This window comes from Oncorhynchus clarkii, chromosome 12 (genome assembly GCF_045791955.1).
Source record: "Oncorhynchus clarkii lewisi isolate Uvic-CL-2024 chromosome 12, UVic_Ocla_1.0, whole genome shotgun sequence".
NCBI lineage: Eukaryota > Metazoa > Chordata > Actinopteri > Salmoniformes > Salmonidae > Oncorhynchus > Oncorhynchus clarkii.
In genome coordinates, this window is record NC_092158.1 from 74,314,032 (window position 1) to 74,329,301 (window position 15,270).

The window sequence follows — 15,270 nt, forward strand, 5'->3', positions numbered from 1 at the left end:
CTTGGATTTTGACCAAGATGGTTGCAGTGTAGGGGGAGTGTACCCTAGTAGTTGGGCGTGTCTACCGCTCTACTGTGATATAAAGGGACCTAGTTGTGTAGGCAGTCATCTTCAGATAATTTCTTGTATATTTAATACAGGCCAATCGGAAAGGAGCAAAATGAGTCTGACAGCAAAGGACAAATCTGTGGTCAAGGCCTTCTGGGGCAAGATTAGTGGAAAGGCAGATGTCGTCGGCGCTGAGGCTTTGGGGAGGTAAGCTTTCTTAATGAACGAATGATGAGAATGATTGAGTTTAATCTGATGACAGCGGCCTATGTGCCTACCCCGAATAAGCATTTTAACATACAATAAGTAAACTCATTTCATTACGTTGTAGACACAGACGATGGGAGAAATATGATACTCGTAATGCTTAAAAGTTCAGCATCTAACAAAAACTCCAATATGAATCGAACTATTCTGTACCTTCCTTTGCAGGATGCTGACTGCTTACCCCCAGACTAAGACCTACTTCTCCCACTGGGCAGACCTGAGCCCCGGCTCTGGGCCAGTCAAGAAGCATGGAGGCATCATCATGGGTGCAATTGGTAAAGCAGTCGGACTGATGGACGACCTCGTGGGGGGAATGAGTGCTCTCAGCGATCTGCACGCCTTCAACCTGCGCGTTGACCCTGGAAACTTCAAGGTTTGCCCACAGATAACCTATTGTCTGTATATTGATCACTCTGTCTGTTGCTAAAGCACAATCCTTCAATGTTAACTTTTAAAATATACTTTTCAGATCCTGTCCCACAACATCCTTGTGACCCTGGCTATTCACTTCCCTTCTGATTTCACTCCCGAAGTGCACATTGCTGTGGATAAATTCCTTGCAGCCGTGTCCGCTGCCCTGGCTGACAAATACAGATAAGACCATCATGAAAGTCCATCATTGGACTCCAGTTCCTGCTCTGCTGTTATTACAATAAAATAAACAGGCAATGAATGAAGTTATGTCCTTTGTTTGTGTTCTTTTCCCACCACAGTTCACCATCAAAGTCATATTTGAATTGCATCACTGTCACATCTAGATAGAATACATTGCATTAAGAAAGGAAGGGATTAAGTACTAAATAGCGCTTTAGGCGCACCATCCATTAGCTCACTCTTGGCAGAGCCTCAATTCCAATGGGTATATCCACCGGTACGTTGATGTTAATGTGTTGATGTTCTCCATATCCACAGCCAGAATGATTTTGAGTGCATAGGGATCGAACAGGTTTTCTGTTATACTCATCAGAGGTGTAGGGAGGGAGAAGTCTTTGTATCCCCAAAACAGTAATTATACAGATGATTAACAAAACATGCACACCACCGAATTCATACACTCTAAAAATGAGGGGTTCAACAAGGGTTCTTCTAAGATCCCCAAAGTTCTTTGTAGAACCTTAGGGTTCTTGGAAGGGAAAATGGCCTCCAAAAGGTTATTCCAAGAACCCCATAAGAGGCGGGGAACCTCTTTAGTTGGTGGGGGTTCGTGCAGGAACCTGACTGCCCAACTGAAACTTTTGGATTTGAAAGGGCAGCAGGTGCAGGCACTTAACTGAAAAATGTAAGGATCTCCTCAATTTAAGAGAAGGTTTGTCCATTGTATGAACTAAATGTATAGTGTCTCCAGTGTCTCCTGACCCCTCCTGTCTCAGCCTCCAGTATTTATGCTGCAGTAGTTTATGTGTCGGGGGGCTAGGGTCAGTTTGTTATATCTGGAGTACTTCTCCTGTCCTATTCGGTGTCCTGTGTGAATCTAAGTGTGCGTTCTCTAATTCTCTCCTTCTCTCTTTCTCTCTCTCGGAGGACCTGAGCCCTAGGACCATGCCCCAGGACTACCTGACATGATGACTCCTTGCTGTCCCCAGTCCACCTGGCTGTGCTGCTGCTCCAGTTTCAACTGACCTGAGCCCTAGGACCATGCCCCAGGAATACCTGACATGATGACTCCTTGCTGTCCCCAGTCCACCTGACTGTGCTGCTGCTCCAGTTTCAACTATTCTGCCTTATTATTATTCGACCATGCTGGTCATCTATGAACATTTGAACATCTTGACCATGTTTTGTTATAATCTCCACCCGGCACAGCCAGAAGAGGACTGGCCACCCCACATAGCCTGGTTCCTCTCTAGGTTTCTTCCTAGGTTTTGGCCTTTCTAGGGAGTTTTTCCTAGCCACCGTGCTTCTACACCTGCATTGCTTGCTGTTTGGGGTTTTAGGCTGGGTTTCTCTACAGCACTTTGAGATATCAGCTGATGTACGAAGGGCTATATAAATAAATTTGATTTGATTTGATTTGATGTATATTGTTTTATGATGATCTCTCTTTTCATATTTGTGCATATCATTATAATACAGAAAATGGACACAATTCAATGGATATCAATCAACAAAGAGGCAAGAATATGTGGTTGTAATATGTTGTTGGCTAGCTGTATTGGGTGCAGATGACTGAACTGATCACAGTTTTGTGTCATCAGGTATACAGACAAGGAGGCATACAAAGGTATGTTAATTGCAATTGGTATGTTATGCAGATCACATTTGCCATCCTCTTTCCTTATCTCATCAATGAATATCCCATAGGCCTCTAGATTATGACCAATTATGTTTATGTTTCTGATGTTTATGAAAACCATCATCAAAACAGTTTTTTTCATTCACATTCCCTCATTTTTAGTGTAGAAACCATGTGCCATCAGTACAATTGCAGGAGAACGTTTTCCATAAAAAACAACACTTCAAAAAGATAAATGCTTTTAAATAGATTTATTTTTTTCAACATGTGTAGCTATGGCACAGGTTCCAGCCTAACAGACTGGAGTTGGAGTGTCATCTCTCTTCCATATTGATGCTGTCGAGTGATACTCTAGTGGTACTGTCTGCCAAGAGCGGACACAACGACAGCCAGGAACTTCTGGAAGGCTTCCTGAGTATCAGCATTGAAAACGGCGGGACCGAGCTTGGCGGCCACGCACACGGTGATGCAGTCGGCGAGGAGCTGTGGAGAGGGGACCGTAAAGGAACCAGATGGAGAATGTAATATTGAAATAAGCTTTACATCGGCTCATAACGCTATTTAATTCACAATACTTTATTTTTGTATTTTGTTTCAGTTTGCTAAAGTGTAATACTCACCCTGAAGTTGTCGGGATCCACGTGCAGTTTCTCCGAGTGCATCACACTCAGTGCAGTATAGGTGTTCTTGATGTCATCCAGGTTCTGCACCGCTCTGTCCAGTCCGTGCATCACGGTCTTTCCGTGCTTGGCCACGGCGGGGTTACCCATGATTGCAGCGGGTGTGGATAGGTTGCCGAAGGTGCTAAAGTGCCTCTGAGTCCATGGAGACACGATCAAAAGTCTAAAAATAAATATAACAGGCTGGCATTACAATTATACTTAACAATCAATATGGTCTGTATCGCACCAAAGGTGAACACCGCGATGTCCTACTACGCAATTAGTGCTAATTAGCCTAGGTAGCCTATTATCGTGTTATAATTGAATGATATTTAAATAAATATAATAAGAATGTACCTGGCCAGGGCCTGGGGTCCGATCTCATCCACGCTGATCTTTCCCCACAGGCCTACGATGGCACTGCGCTCAGCATCTGTCCAGTCGACCATGTTGACGTTTGTTTGTTGATTTCCGTTGGTACTTGCAAAATGTTACAAGAGATCCCTGGGGTTTTTGTCTCATGGGACGTCCAATTTATTGATGTTCAGAATCTCCGCCCTGAACAGAACACAGCAAATGATTGGATGAATGTCTTGGGGGGCAAGGTCCTCGAGTGTGGCACATATCGCCATTGAGCCAACTTCATCCCACTTTTAAGATAATGCTTGGTCATTTATTACGGATGGAATAAATAAGTCATGATTAGCCTTCATCGGTATTTTTGTCAAAATTCAGTTATTTACATAGTATTTTTCTGTTCAATGTTCTCTACATACTGCATATAGTACTTAAAACCACAATTCATATTGTTAAGTTCGAAATAATATCTGACACCACTCAAACCAATGAAGGTTCGGAACTTTAATGCCAATTATCTCAGGGTAGAACCTTATTTGGCTCTAAATTCTATTTTAATGTATGTTGTGATATTCACATTGAATTGCAATTTTGGGTCTCATTTGAAAAAGAAAATCCTAGATTGGGAGTAAACTATTAAAGAAAGAGCATGACTCGAAATATGTTTTATCTTCATATTCAGACGGACCCACCCATTTGATAGTTCCATATTTCTTGTATTTTTGAATGATTTATCTAAATGTCAGTTGGTGAAAAGTCGTTTCATCTGCCTTCATCAGGGGAATTACATGATGGGTTCTAACTGGACACTATTCAATGTGGATATCAGCCTATTTACTTCAATGAAACCACAGCTTTTTGTTTAATTCTTCTGAAATACAATGCTCTTAGCCTATATATTGTTACAATGTTTAGTGATAGGCCTAGGGTACGCTTTTTAACCGAAACAAAACCTTTCCGATTATCAGGTATATAATTTGTCTCAGTATTTGTGTTGACTGTGAATATTCACTACATAGGTCAACGTGAATATAGGCCAACACGTCTTGATCTGGTTGCAAATTGTAAGTCAGAGAACTTTGAGGTAAAATGTTGACAGTGTGTATTTTAGCCTATTAGCAGAAAAACGATGTTTCAAGTCAGAATTAGGCAGGTCTAATGCACCAAAAAATATATGATTGCCTACTTCATCTATATTTTATTTTATTTAGCAAAAATAAGTACTGTGTAGTGTAGGAAAAATGCCCAGAGGAGGAGCCGAGATTATATCGGGATGTGCCTTCTCTCATGCCTCAATAAAAACAGCCTCTGAGTTTTCCACCCTCACACACTTCTTTTCTCAGCATCGTTAGTTAAGTGGATAAACGGACAAGACAGCTATGAGTCTCTCAGCCAAGGACAAAGCCAACGTGAAGGCCATCTGGGGCAAGATCCTCCCTAAATCCGATGAGATTGGAGAACAGACTCTTTCCAGGTAATTACATAACGATGTATGATAAATTAAGAACTATAACATGTATTCCATTTATTAACACATAACTCCACAGTCAAATATATGGAGGCTATGAATGCGTATAACTATCTCAGCAAAAATATGGACCGAATCCCCGAACATGTGAATGATTATTAAAACGAATTTTGTCTCACCTCATTTCTAATGTCCACGACAGGATGCTTGTCGTCTACCCCCAGACCAAGGCCTACTTCTCCCACTGGGATTCCGTGGCCCCCGGTTCCGCTCCAGTGAAGAAGCACGGCATCACCATCATGAATCAAATCGATGAATGTGTTGGCAACTTGGACGATCTCTTTGGTTTCTTGACCAAGCTCAGTGAACTGCACGCCACCAAGCTGAGGGTGGATCCCACTAACTTCAAGGTAAGAGAAAAAGACACACAAAGAAAACACACAAAAAATCAGAGTTTTTACCTGAATGAAGGTGAAATAATCTATTTCCCTTTTCCTTTCCAGATCCTGGCTCACAACCTGATTGTGGTCGTTGCCGCCTACTTCCCCGCAGAATTCACCCCCGAGATCCATTTGTCCGTGGACAAGTTCCTGCAACAACTGGCTCTGGCCCTTGCGGAGAAGTACCGCTAAACTGGAGTTCAGCTGCTAAACTGTCATCCGAGCTACAAGCTCTCACAGTTTTACATCAGAATTAGACGTTCATCCATGTTTCTCAAACGCAATGTCCTTCCGATATTGACACACTGACAATAAACCTAAATGAAACTCATACAGAGGTGTTTGTCTGTAATTTTCGTTGTCTCCCATTCAGAGGGGCAATATCCATAGAGAGCACAGGGGCACGTACCCCCTCAGAGTTGTCCTCTTAAAAAACGAAATAATGATAATAATAATATTTTTTCTCTGTAATACTACTAGCCATTTAGCAATTGTATGAAGTTGACTTTAGCTAGTTCAGATGGATTCCCAATCTCCCAAACTCATAACTATCTACCAATAAGCCATTTCAGGCTATCAATCAAGTTAGAGAAGCAAGCTTGTCAAAATACTTAAATTTAAGCACCACCCCACAGCCATCCTCACTTACTTTGTGTCCCCTCAGATTTTTGCGAAGCATGAAGCCCCTGCTTACATTGTCTTGTGATATACAGTGCATTCGGAAAGTATTCAGACCCCTTTACCTTTCACACATTTTGTTAGGTTACAGATGTATTTTTAAATTGATTAACAAGTTGTTTTACCCTCATCAATCTACACACAATTCCATATAATAACACATCAAAAACTGTTTTTTAGAAACGTTAGCAAATGTATTAAAAATAAATAAACTGTCACGTGGGACCGCCGAAGAAGATGGCAGCACTTTAGAGAGCTCCTAATACACACATGTAAAAACTACAATTCCACCGCATATACTTTCATTTTTGTCTTAATATATTGACTTAAAGTACAGCTTAATATAAAGATAGTTTACATTTTGAAACATCTCGCTAAAGTGGCGTTATTGGAATGTCGACACACGCTAAAAATGTATTCAAGCCCAACACGCGGTATTCACAGAAGGCCACATCCGCTAGCAAACAAACAGTAAGTCCTCCCGAACACCCCCACCAAGACATGGATTAACACGTAAACCCAGAGAAATCGTTCAATTTTTAGGATCTATTTGAGCAAATGCGAAAGATGAACACGATATTGTTTGATGTTGCATCCGATGTCTCCACGATAAAAAAAACAACTACCGAGCTAAAGGAAAAAGATGATGCGATACAAGAGAGAGGATGAGTGACGGATTTCAACAGTGAAGGATGCCATCTCCCGTCTGGAGAAGGGTAATGAGAATCATGTGAAAAAAATTGATATATTGTGGAATCGTGTTTAATAATTTGAGAACAGAAATAGGAGAAATACGGTGAGATTGGATAATCTGAAAGAGGGGAGTGAGGCTGGCGGTGGACTAATTTCATGTGTGCAGAAATTCATCGCGGGATTCGGATTTGATAACGTGCACGAATTCGAAATTGAACGAACACGTACCAGTTTAACGATGCCTGGCGAGAATAGGCCCCCCGATAACGGTTCTCATCCGCTTCCTACGATCTACAGCCCGGGACAAAGGTACTTAAAGCGGCGAAAGAAAGGGGTGGCGTTCAGTGGGAAGGCCACCGGCTGTCTCTTTCCCCCAGACTTGTTCAAGGAACTGGCAATGAAGAGGAAGAAGTTTGCAACGGCGAAGAAACAGCTACACGAGCAGGTCAGGCACCCACTGCAGGTTATTTTCTGCAGCATCAAAGACAGTTCTGTGATGATTGACTCATCTGAGAAGCAACGTAAAATTCCTAGTTGCTTTGTTTTATTTTGGGATATGTTTTGGGAAAGGATGACACTTCCTTTATGGGGAATGATCAACGTGATTAAAATGGTTGTAGTCCCACAAATTAACTATATCTCTGCAATGAATAATCCAAACTGGTATTTTAAACAATATGACAAATTAACTAAATACTTTTTGTGGGAAAGGAAATAAAACAGGATTAATATGAAGAAGATGTGCTCACCAAGAGATGTAGGAGGCTTGGCTTTACCAGATGTTACATTGTACAATGTATCATTTGAAATGGCTAAATTGGCGAAGCATTGGTTCAAAAGGGACGCTGGCTTGGATTGGATAACAATAGAACGGGACCTAAGTTATCTTTTCACCCCTGTTGATACTCTGTCACATAGTCTTACAGGGGAGAGGTCTGTTGATACTCTGTCACGTAGTCTTACAGAGGAGAGGTCTGTTGATACTCTGTCACATAGTCTTACAGGGGAGAGGTCTGTTGATACTCTGTCACATAGTCTTACAGGGGAGAGGTCTGTTGATACTCTGTCACATAGTCCTACAGGGGAGAGGTCTGTTGATACTCTGTCACGTAGTCTTACAGGGGAGAGGTCTGTTGATACTCTGTCACATAGTCTTACAGGGGAGAGGTCTGTTGATACTCTGTCACATAGTCTTACAGGGGAGAGGTCTGTTGATACTCTGTCACATAGTCTTACAGGGGAGAGGTCTGTTGATACTCTGTCACATAGTCTTACAGGGGAGAGGTCTGTTGATACTCTGTCACATAGTCTTACAGGGGAGAGGTCTGTTGATACTCTGTCACGTAGTCTTACAGGGGAGAGGACTGTTGATACTCTGTCACGTAGTCTTACAGTGGAGAGGTCTGTTGATACTCTGTCACGTAGTCTTACAGGGGAGAGGTCTGTTGATACTCTGTCACATAGTCTTACAGGGGAGAGGTCTGTGGATACTCTTGTCACATAGTCTTACAGGGGAGAGGTCTGTTGATACTCTGTCACATAGTCTTACAGGAGAGAGGTCTGTTGATACTCTGTCAGGTAGTCTTACAGGGGAGAGGTCTGTTGATACTCTGTCACATAGTCTTACAGGGGAGAGGTCTGTTGATACTCTGTCACGTAGTCTTACAGGGGAGTGGTCTGTTGATACTCTGTCACGTAGTCTTACAGGGGAGAGGTCTGTTGATACTCTGTCACATAGTCCTACAGGGGAGAGGTCTGTTGATACTCTGTCACGTAGTCTTACAGGGGAGAGGTCTGTTGATACTCTGTCACGTAGTCCTACAGGGGAGAGGTCTGTTGATACTCTGTCACGTAGTCTTACAGGGGAGAGGTCTGTTGATACTCTGTCACATAGTCTTACAGGGGAGAGGTCTGTTGAAACTCTGTCACATAGTCTTACAGGGGAGAGGTCTGTTGATACTCTGTCAAATAGTCCTACAGGGGAGAGGTCTGTTGATACTCTGTCACGTAGTCCTACAGGGGAGAGGTCTGTTGATACTCTGTCACGTAGTCCTACAGGGGAGAGGTCTGTTGATACTCTGTCACGTAGTCCTACAGGGGAGAGGTCTGTTGATACTCTGTCACGTAGTCCTACAGGGGAGAGGTCTGTTGATACTCTGTCACATAGTCCTACAGGGGAGAGGTCTGTTGATACTCTGTCAAATAGTCCTACAGGGGAGAGGTCTGTTGATACTCTGTCACGTAGTCTTACAGGGGAGAGGTCTGTTGATACTCTGTCACATAGTCCTACAGGGGAGAGGTCTGTTGATACTCTGTCACGTAGTCTTACAGGGGAGAGGTCTGTTGATACTCTGTCACGTAGTCCTACAGGGGAGAGGTCTGTTGATACTCTGTCACGTAGTCTTACAGGGGAGAGGTCTGTTGATACTCTGTCACATAGTCTTACAGGGGAGAGGTCTGTTGAAACTCTGTCACATAGTCTTACAGGGGAGAGGTCTGTTGATACTCTGTCAAATAGTCCTACAGGGGAGAGGTCTGTTGATACTCTGTCACGTAGTCCTACAGGGGAGAGGTCTGTTGATACTCTGTCAAATAGTCCTACAGGGGAGAGGTCTGTTGATACTCTGTCAAATAGTCCTACAGGGGAGAGGTCTGTTGATACTCTGTCAAATAGTCCTACAGGGGAGAGGTCTGTTGATACTCTGTCAAATAGTCCTACAGGGGAGAGGTCTGTTGATACTCTGTCACATAGTCTTACAGGGGAGAGGTCTGTTGATACTCTGTCACGTAGTCCTACAGGGGAGAGGTCTGTTGATACTCTGTCACATAGTCTTACAGGGGAGAGGTCTGTTGATACTCTGTCACATAGTCTTACAGGGGAGAGGTCTGTTGATCCTCTGTCACATAGTCTTACAGGGGAGAGGTCCGTTGATACTCTGTCACGTAGTCCTACAGGGGAGAGGTCTGTTGATACTCTGTCACATAGTCTTACAGGGGAGAGGTCTGTTGATACTCTGTCACATAGTCTTACAGGGGAGAGGTCTGTTGATACTCTGTCACGTAGTCTTACAGGGGAGAGGTCTGTTGATACTCTGTCACGTAGTCTTACAGGGGAGAGGTCCGTTGATACTCTGTCACGTAGTCCTACAGGGGAGAGGTCTGTTGATACTCTGTCACATAGTCTTACAGGGGAGAGGTCTGTTGATACTCTGTCACATAGTCTTACAGGGGAGAGGTCTGTTGATACTCTGTCACGTAGTCTTACAGGGGAGAGGACTGTTGATACTCTGTCACGTAGTCTTACAGTGGAGAGGTCTGTTGATACTCTGTCACGTAGTCTTACAGGGGAGAGGTCTGTTGATACTCTGTCACATAGTCTTACAGGGGAGAGGTCTGTGGATACTCTTGTCACATAGTCTTACAGGGGAGAGGTCTGTTGATACTCTGTCACATAGTCTTACAGGAGAGAGGTCTGTTGATACTCTGTCAGGTAGTCTTACAGGGGAGAGGTCTGTTGATACTCTGTCACATAGTCTTACAGGGGAGAGGTCTGTTGATACTCTGTCACGTAGTCTTACAGGGGAGAGGTCTGTTGATACTCTGTCACGTAGTCTTACAGGGGAGAGGTCTGTTGATACTCTGTCACATAGTCCTACAGGGGAGAGGTCTGTTGATACTCTGTCACGTAGTCTTACAGGGGAGAGGTCTGTTGATACTCTGTCACGTAGCCCTACAGGGGAGAGGTCTGTTGATACTCTGTCACGTAGTCTTACAGGGGAGAGGTCTGTTGATACTCTGTCACATAGTCTTACAGGGGAGAGGTCTGTTGAAACTCTGTCACATAGTCTTACAGGGGAGAGGTCTGTTGATACTCTGTCAAATAGTCCTACAGGGGAGAGGTCTGTTGATACTCTGTCACGTAGTCCTACAGGGGAGAGGTCTGTTGATACTCTGTCACGTAGTCCTACAGGGGAGAGGTCTGTTGATACTCTGTCACGTAGTCCTACAGGGGAGAGGTCTGTTGATACTCTGTCACATAGTCCTACAGGGGAGAGGTCTGTTGATACTCTGTCAAATAGTCCTACAGGGGAGAGGTCTGTTGATACTCTGTCACGTAGTCTTACAGGGGAGAGGTCTGTTGATACTCTGTCACATAGTCCTACAGGGGAGAGGTCTGTTGATACTCTGTCACGTAGTCTTACAGGGGAGAGGTCTGTTGATACTCTGTCACGTAGTCCTACAGGGGAGAGGTCTGTTGATACTCTGTCACGTAGTCTTACAGGGGAGAGGTCTGTTGATACTCTGTCACATAGTCTTACAGGGGAGAGGTCTGTTGAAACTCTGTCACATAGTCTTACAGGGGAGAGGTCTGTTGATACTCTGTCAAATAGTCCTACAGGGGAGAGGTCTGTTGATACTCTGTCACGTAGTCCTACAGGGGAGAGGTCTGTTGATACTCTGTCAAATAGTCCTACAGGGGAGAGGTCTGTTGATACTCTGTCAAATAGTCCTACAGGGGAGAGGTCTGTTGATACTCTGTCAAATAGTCCTACGGGGGAGAGGTCTGTTGATACTCTGTCAAATAGTCCTACAGGGGAGAGGTCTGTTGATACTCTGTCACATAGTCTTACAGGGGAGAGGTCTGTTGATACTCTGTCACGTAGTCCTACAGGGGAGAGGTCTGTTGATACTCTGTCACATAGTCTTACAGGGGAGAGGTCTGTTGATACTCTGTCACATAGTCTTACAGGGGAGAGGTCTGTTGATCCTCTGTCACATAGTCTTACAGGGGAGAGGTCCGTTGATACTCTGTCACGTAGTCCTACAGGGGAGAGGTCTGTTGATACTCTGTCACATAGTCTTACAGGGGAGAGGTCTGTTGATACTCTGTCACATAGTCTTACAGGGGAGAGGTCTGTTGATACTCTGTCACATAGTCTTACAGGGGAGAGGTCTGTTGATACTCTGTCACGTAGTCTTACAGGGGAGAGGTCCGTTGATACTCTGTCACGTAGTCCTACAGGGGAGAGGTCTGTTGATACTCTGTCACATAGTCTTACAGGGGAGAGGTCTGTTGATACTCTGTCACATAGTCTTACAGGGGAGAGGTCTGTTGATACTCTGTCACATAGTCTTACAGGGGAGAGGTCTGTTGATACTCTGTCAAATAGTTCTACAGGGGAGAGGTCTGTTGATACTCTGTCAAATAGTCCTACGGGGGAGAGGTCGGTTGATACTCTGTCAAATAGTCCTACAGGGGAGAGGTCTGTTGATACTCTGTCAAATAGTCCTACAGGGGAGAGGTCTGTTGATACTCTGTCACGTAGTCTTACAGGGGAGAGGTCTGTTGATACTCTGTCACGTAGTCTTACAAACGAGAGGTCTGTTGATACTCTGTCACGTAGTCCTACAGGGGAGAGGTCTGTTGATACTCTGTCACATATTCTTACAGGGGAGAGGTCTGTTGATCCTCTGTCACGTAGTCTTACAGGGGAGAGGTCTGTTGATACTCTGTCACATAGTCTTACAGGGGAGAGGTCTGTTGATACTCTGTCACATAGTCTTACAGGGGAGAGGTCTGTTGATACTCTGTCAAATAGTTCTACAGGGGAGAGGTCTTTTGATACTCTGTCAAATAGTCCTACAGGGGAGAGGTCTGTTGATACTCTGTCAAATAGTCTTACAGGGGAGAGGTCTGTTGATACTCTGTCACGTAGTCTTACAGGGGAGAGGTCCGTTGATACTCTGTCACGTAGTCCTACAGGGGAGAGGTCTGTTGATACTCTGTCACATAGTCTTACAGGGGAGAGGTCTGTTGATACTCTGTCACGTAGTCCTACAGGGGAGAGGTCTGTTGATACTCTGTCACGTAGTCTTACAGGGGAGAGGTCCGTTGATACTCTGTCACGTAGTCCTACAGGCGAGAGTTCTGTTGATACTCTGTCACATAGTCTTACAGGGGAGAGGTCTGTTGAAACTCTGTCACGTAGTCTTACAGGGGAGAGGTCCGTAGATACTCTGTCACGTAGTCCTACAGGGGAGAGGTCTGTTGATACTCTGTCACATAGTCTTACAGGGGAGAGGTCTGTTGATACTCTGTCACGTAGTCCTACAGGGGAGAGGTCTGTTGATACTCTGTCAAATAGTCCTACAGGGGAGAGGTCTGTTGATACTCTGTCACGTAGTCCTACAGGGGAGAGGTCTGTTGATACTCTGTCACGTAGTCTTACAGGGGAGAGGTCTGTTGATACTCTGTCACATAGTCTTACAGGGGAGAGGTCTGTTGATACTCTGTCACATAGTCCTACAGGGGAGAGGTCTGTTGATACTCTGTCAAATAGTCCTACAGGGGAGAGGTCTGTTGATACTCTGTCAAATAGTCCTACAGGGGAGAGGTCCGTTGATACTCTGTCAAATAGTCCTACAGGGGAGAGGTCTGTTGATACTCTGTCAAATAGTCCTACAGGGGAGAGGTCTGTTGATACTCTGTCACGTAGTCCTACAGGGGAGAGGTCTGTTGATACTCTGTCACGTAGTCTTACAGGGGAGAGGTCTGTTGATACTCTGTCACATAGTCTTACAGGGGAGAGGTCTGTTGATACTCTGTCACATAGTCCTACAGGGGAGAGGTCTGTTGATACTCTGTCAAATAGTCCTACAGGGGAGAGGTCTGTTGATACTCTGTCAAATAGTCCTACAGGGGAGAGGTCCGTTGACACTCTGTCACGTAGTCTTACGGGGGAGAGGTCTGTTGATACTCTGTCAAATAGTCCTACAGGGGAGAGGTCTGTTGATACTCTGTCAAATAGTCCTACAGGGGAGAGGTCTGTTGATACTCTGTCACATAGTCTTACAGGGGAGAGGTCTGTTGATACTCTGTCACGTAGTCCTACAGGGGAGAGGTCTGTTGATACTCTGTCACGTAGTCCTACAGGGGAGAGGTCTGTTGATACTCTGTCACATAGTCTTACAGGGGAGAGGTCTGTTGATACTCTGTCACATAGTCTTACAGGGGAGAGGTCTGTTGATACTCTGTCACATAGTCTTACAGGGGAGAGGTCTGTTGTTACTCTGTCACATAGTCTTACAGGGGAGAGGTCTGTTGATACTCTGTCACATAGTCTTACAGGGGAGAGGTCTGTTGATACTCTGTCAAATAGTTCTACAGGGGAGAGGTCTGTTGATACTCTGTCAAATAGTCCTACGGGGGAGAGGTCGGTTGATACTCTGTCAAATAGTCCTACAGGGGAGAGGTCTGTTGATACTCTGTCAAATAGTCCTACAGGGGAGAGGTCTGTTGATACTCTGTCACGTAGTCTTACAGGGGAGAGGTCTGTTGATACTCTGTCACGTAGTCTTACAAACGAGAGGTCTGTTGATACTCTGTCACGTAGTCCTACAGGGGAGAGGTCTGTTGATACTCTGTCACATATTCTTACAGGGGAGAGGTCTGTTGATCCTCTGTCACGTAGTCTTACAGGGGAGAGGTCTGTTGATACTCTGTCAAATAGTTCTACAGGGGAGAGGTCTTTTGATACTCTGTCAAATAGTCCTACAGGGGAGAGGTCTGTTGATACTCTGTCAAATAGTCCTACAGGGGAGAGGTCTGTTGATACTCTGTCACGTAGTCTTACAGGGGAGAGGTCTGTTGATACTCTGTCACGTAGTCTTACAAACGAGAGGTCTGTTGATACTCTGTCACGTAGTCCTACAGGGGAGAGGTCTGTTGATACTCTGTCACGTAGTCTTACAGGGGAGAGGTCCGTTGATACTCTGTCACGTAGTCCTACAGGCGAGAGTTCTGTTGATACTCTGTCACATAGTCTTACAGGGGAGAGGTCTGTTGAAACTCTGTCACGTAGTCTTACAGGGGAGAGGTCCGTTGATACTCTGTCACGTAGTCCTACAGGGGAGAGGTCTGTTGATACTCTGTCACATAGTCTTACAGGGGAGAGGTCTGTTGATACTCTGTCACGTAGTCCTACAGGGGAGAGGTCTGTTGATACTCTGTCAAATAGTCCTACAGGGGAGAGGTCTGTTGATACTCTGTCAAATAGTCCTACAGGGGAGAGGTCTGTTGATACTCTGTCACGTAGTCCTACAGGGGAGAGGTCTGTTGATACTCTGTCACGTAGTCTTACAGGGGAGAGGTCTGTTGATACTCTGTCACATAGTCTTACAGGGGAGAGGTCTGTTGATACTCTGTCACATAGTCCTACAGGGGAGAGGTCTGTTGATACTCTGTCAAATAGTCCTACAGGGGAGAGGTCTGTTGATACTCTGTCAAATAGTCCTACAGGGGAGAGGTCCGTTGATACTCTGTCACGTAGTCTTACAGGGGAGAGGTCTGTTGATCCTCTGTCACGTAGTCCTACAGGGGAGAGGTCTGTTGATACTCTGTCACGTAGTCTTACAGGGGAGAGG

The 15,270-nt window shown here is 44.7% G+C and overlaps 3 protein-coding genes across 3 annotated transcripts; 2 read left to right on the forward strand and 1 right to left on the reverse strand.

Annotated features, from left to right (window-relative positions):
* On the forward strand, positions 1 to 996 carry LOC139421252 (hemoglobin subunit alpha-1-like). The gene is made up of 3 exons (XM_071171950.1): positions 1 to 255; positions 481 to 688; positions 785 to 996. Exons 1-3 carry the CDS (start codon positions 161 to 163, stop codon positions 911 to 913), a joined length of 432 nt encoding a protein of 143 aa, XP_071028051.1. The 5' UTR covers positions 1 to 160; the 3' UTR covers positions 914 to 996.
* A 1,788-nt stretch (positions 997 to 2,784) lies between these two features.
* Positions 2,785 to 5,695, reverse strand: LOC139421254 (hemoglobin subunit beta-like). Its single transcript, XM_071171955.1, has 4 exons — positions 5,215 to 5,695; positions 3,568 to 3,768; positions 3,169 to 3,391; positions 2,785 to 3,031 (listed from the first exon to the last, which is right to left on the reverse strand). Exons 2-4 carry the CDS (start codon positions 3,657 to 3,659, stop codon positions 2,900 to 2,902), a joined length of 447 nt encoding a protein of 148 aa, XP_071028056.1. The 5' UTR covers positions 3,660 to 3,768; positions 5,215 to 5,695; the 3' UTR covers positions 2,785 to 2,899.
* Positions 4,892 to 5,806, forward strand: LOC139421255 (hemoglobin subunit alpha-4-like). The gene is made up of 3 exons (XM_071171956.1): positions 4,892 to 5,041; positions 5,238 to 5,445; positions 5,539 to 5,806. The coding sequence occupies exons 1-3, from the start codon at positions 4,947 to 4,949 to the stop codon at positions 5,665 to 5,667; spliced, it is 432 nt and encodes a 143-aa protein (XP_071028057.1). The 5' UTR covers positions 4,892 to 4,946; the 3' UTR covers positions 5,668 to 5,806.
* Positions 5,807 to 15,270: the final 9,464 nt, after the last annotated feature.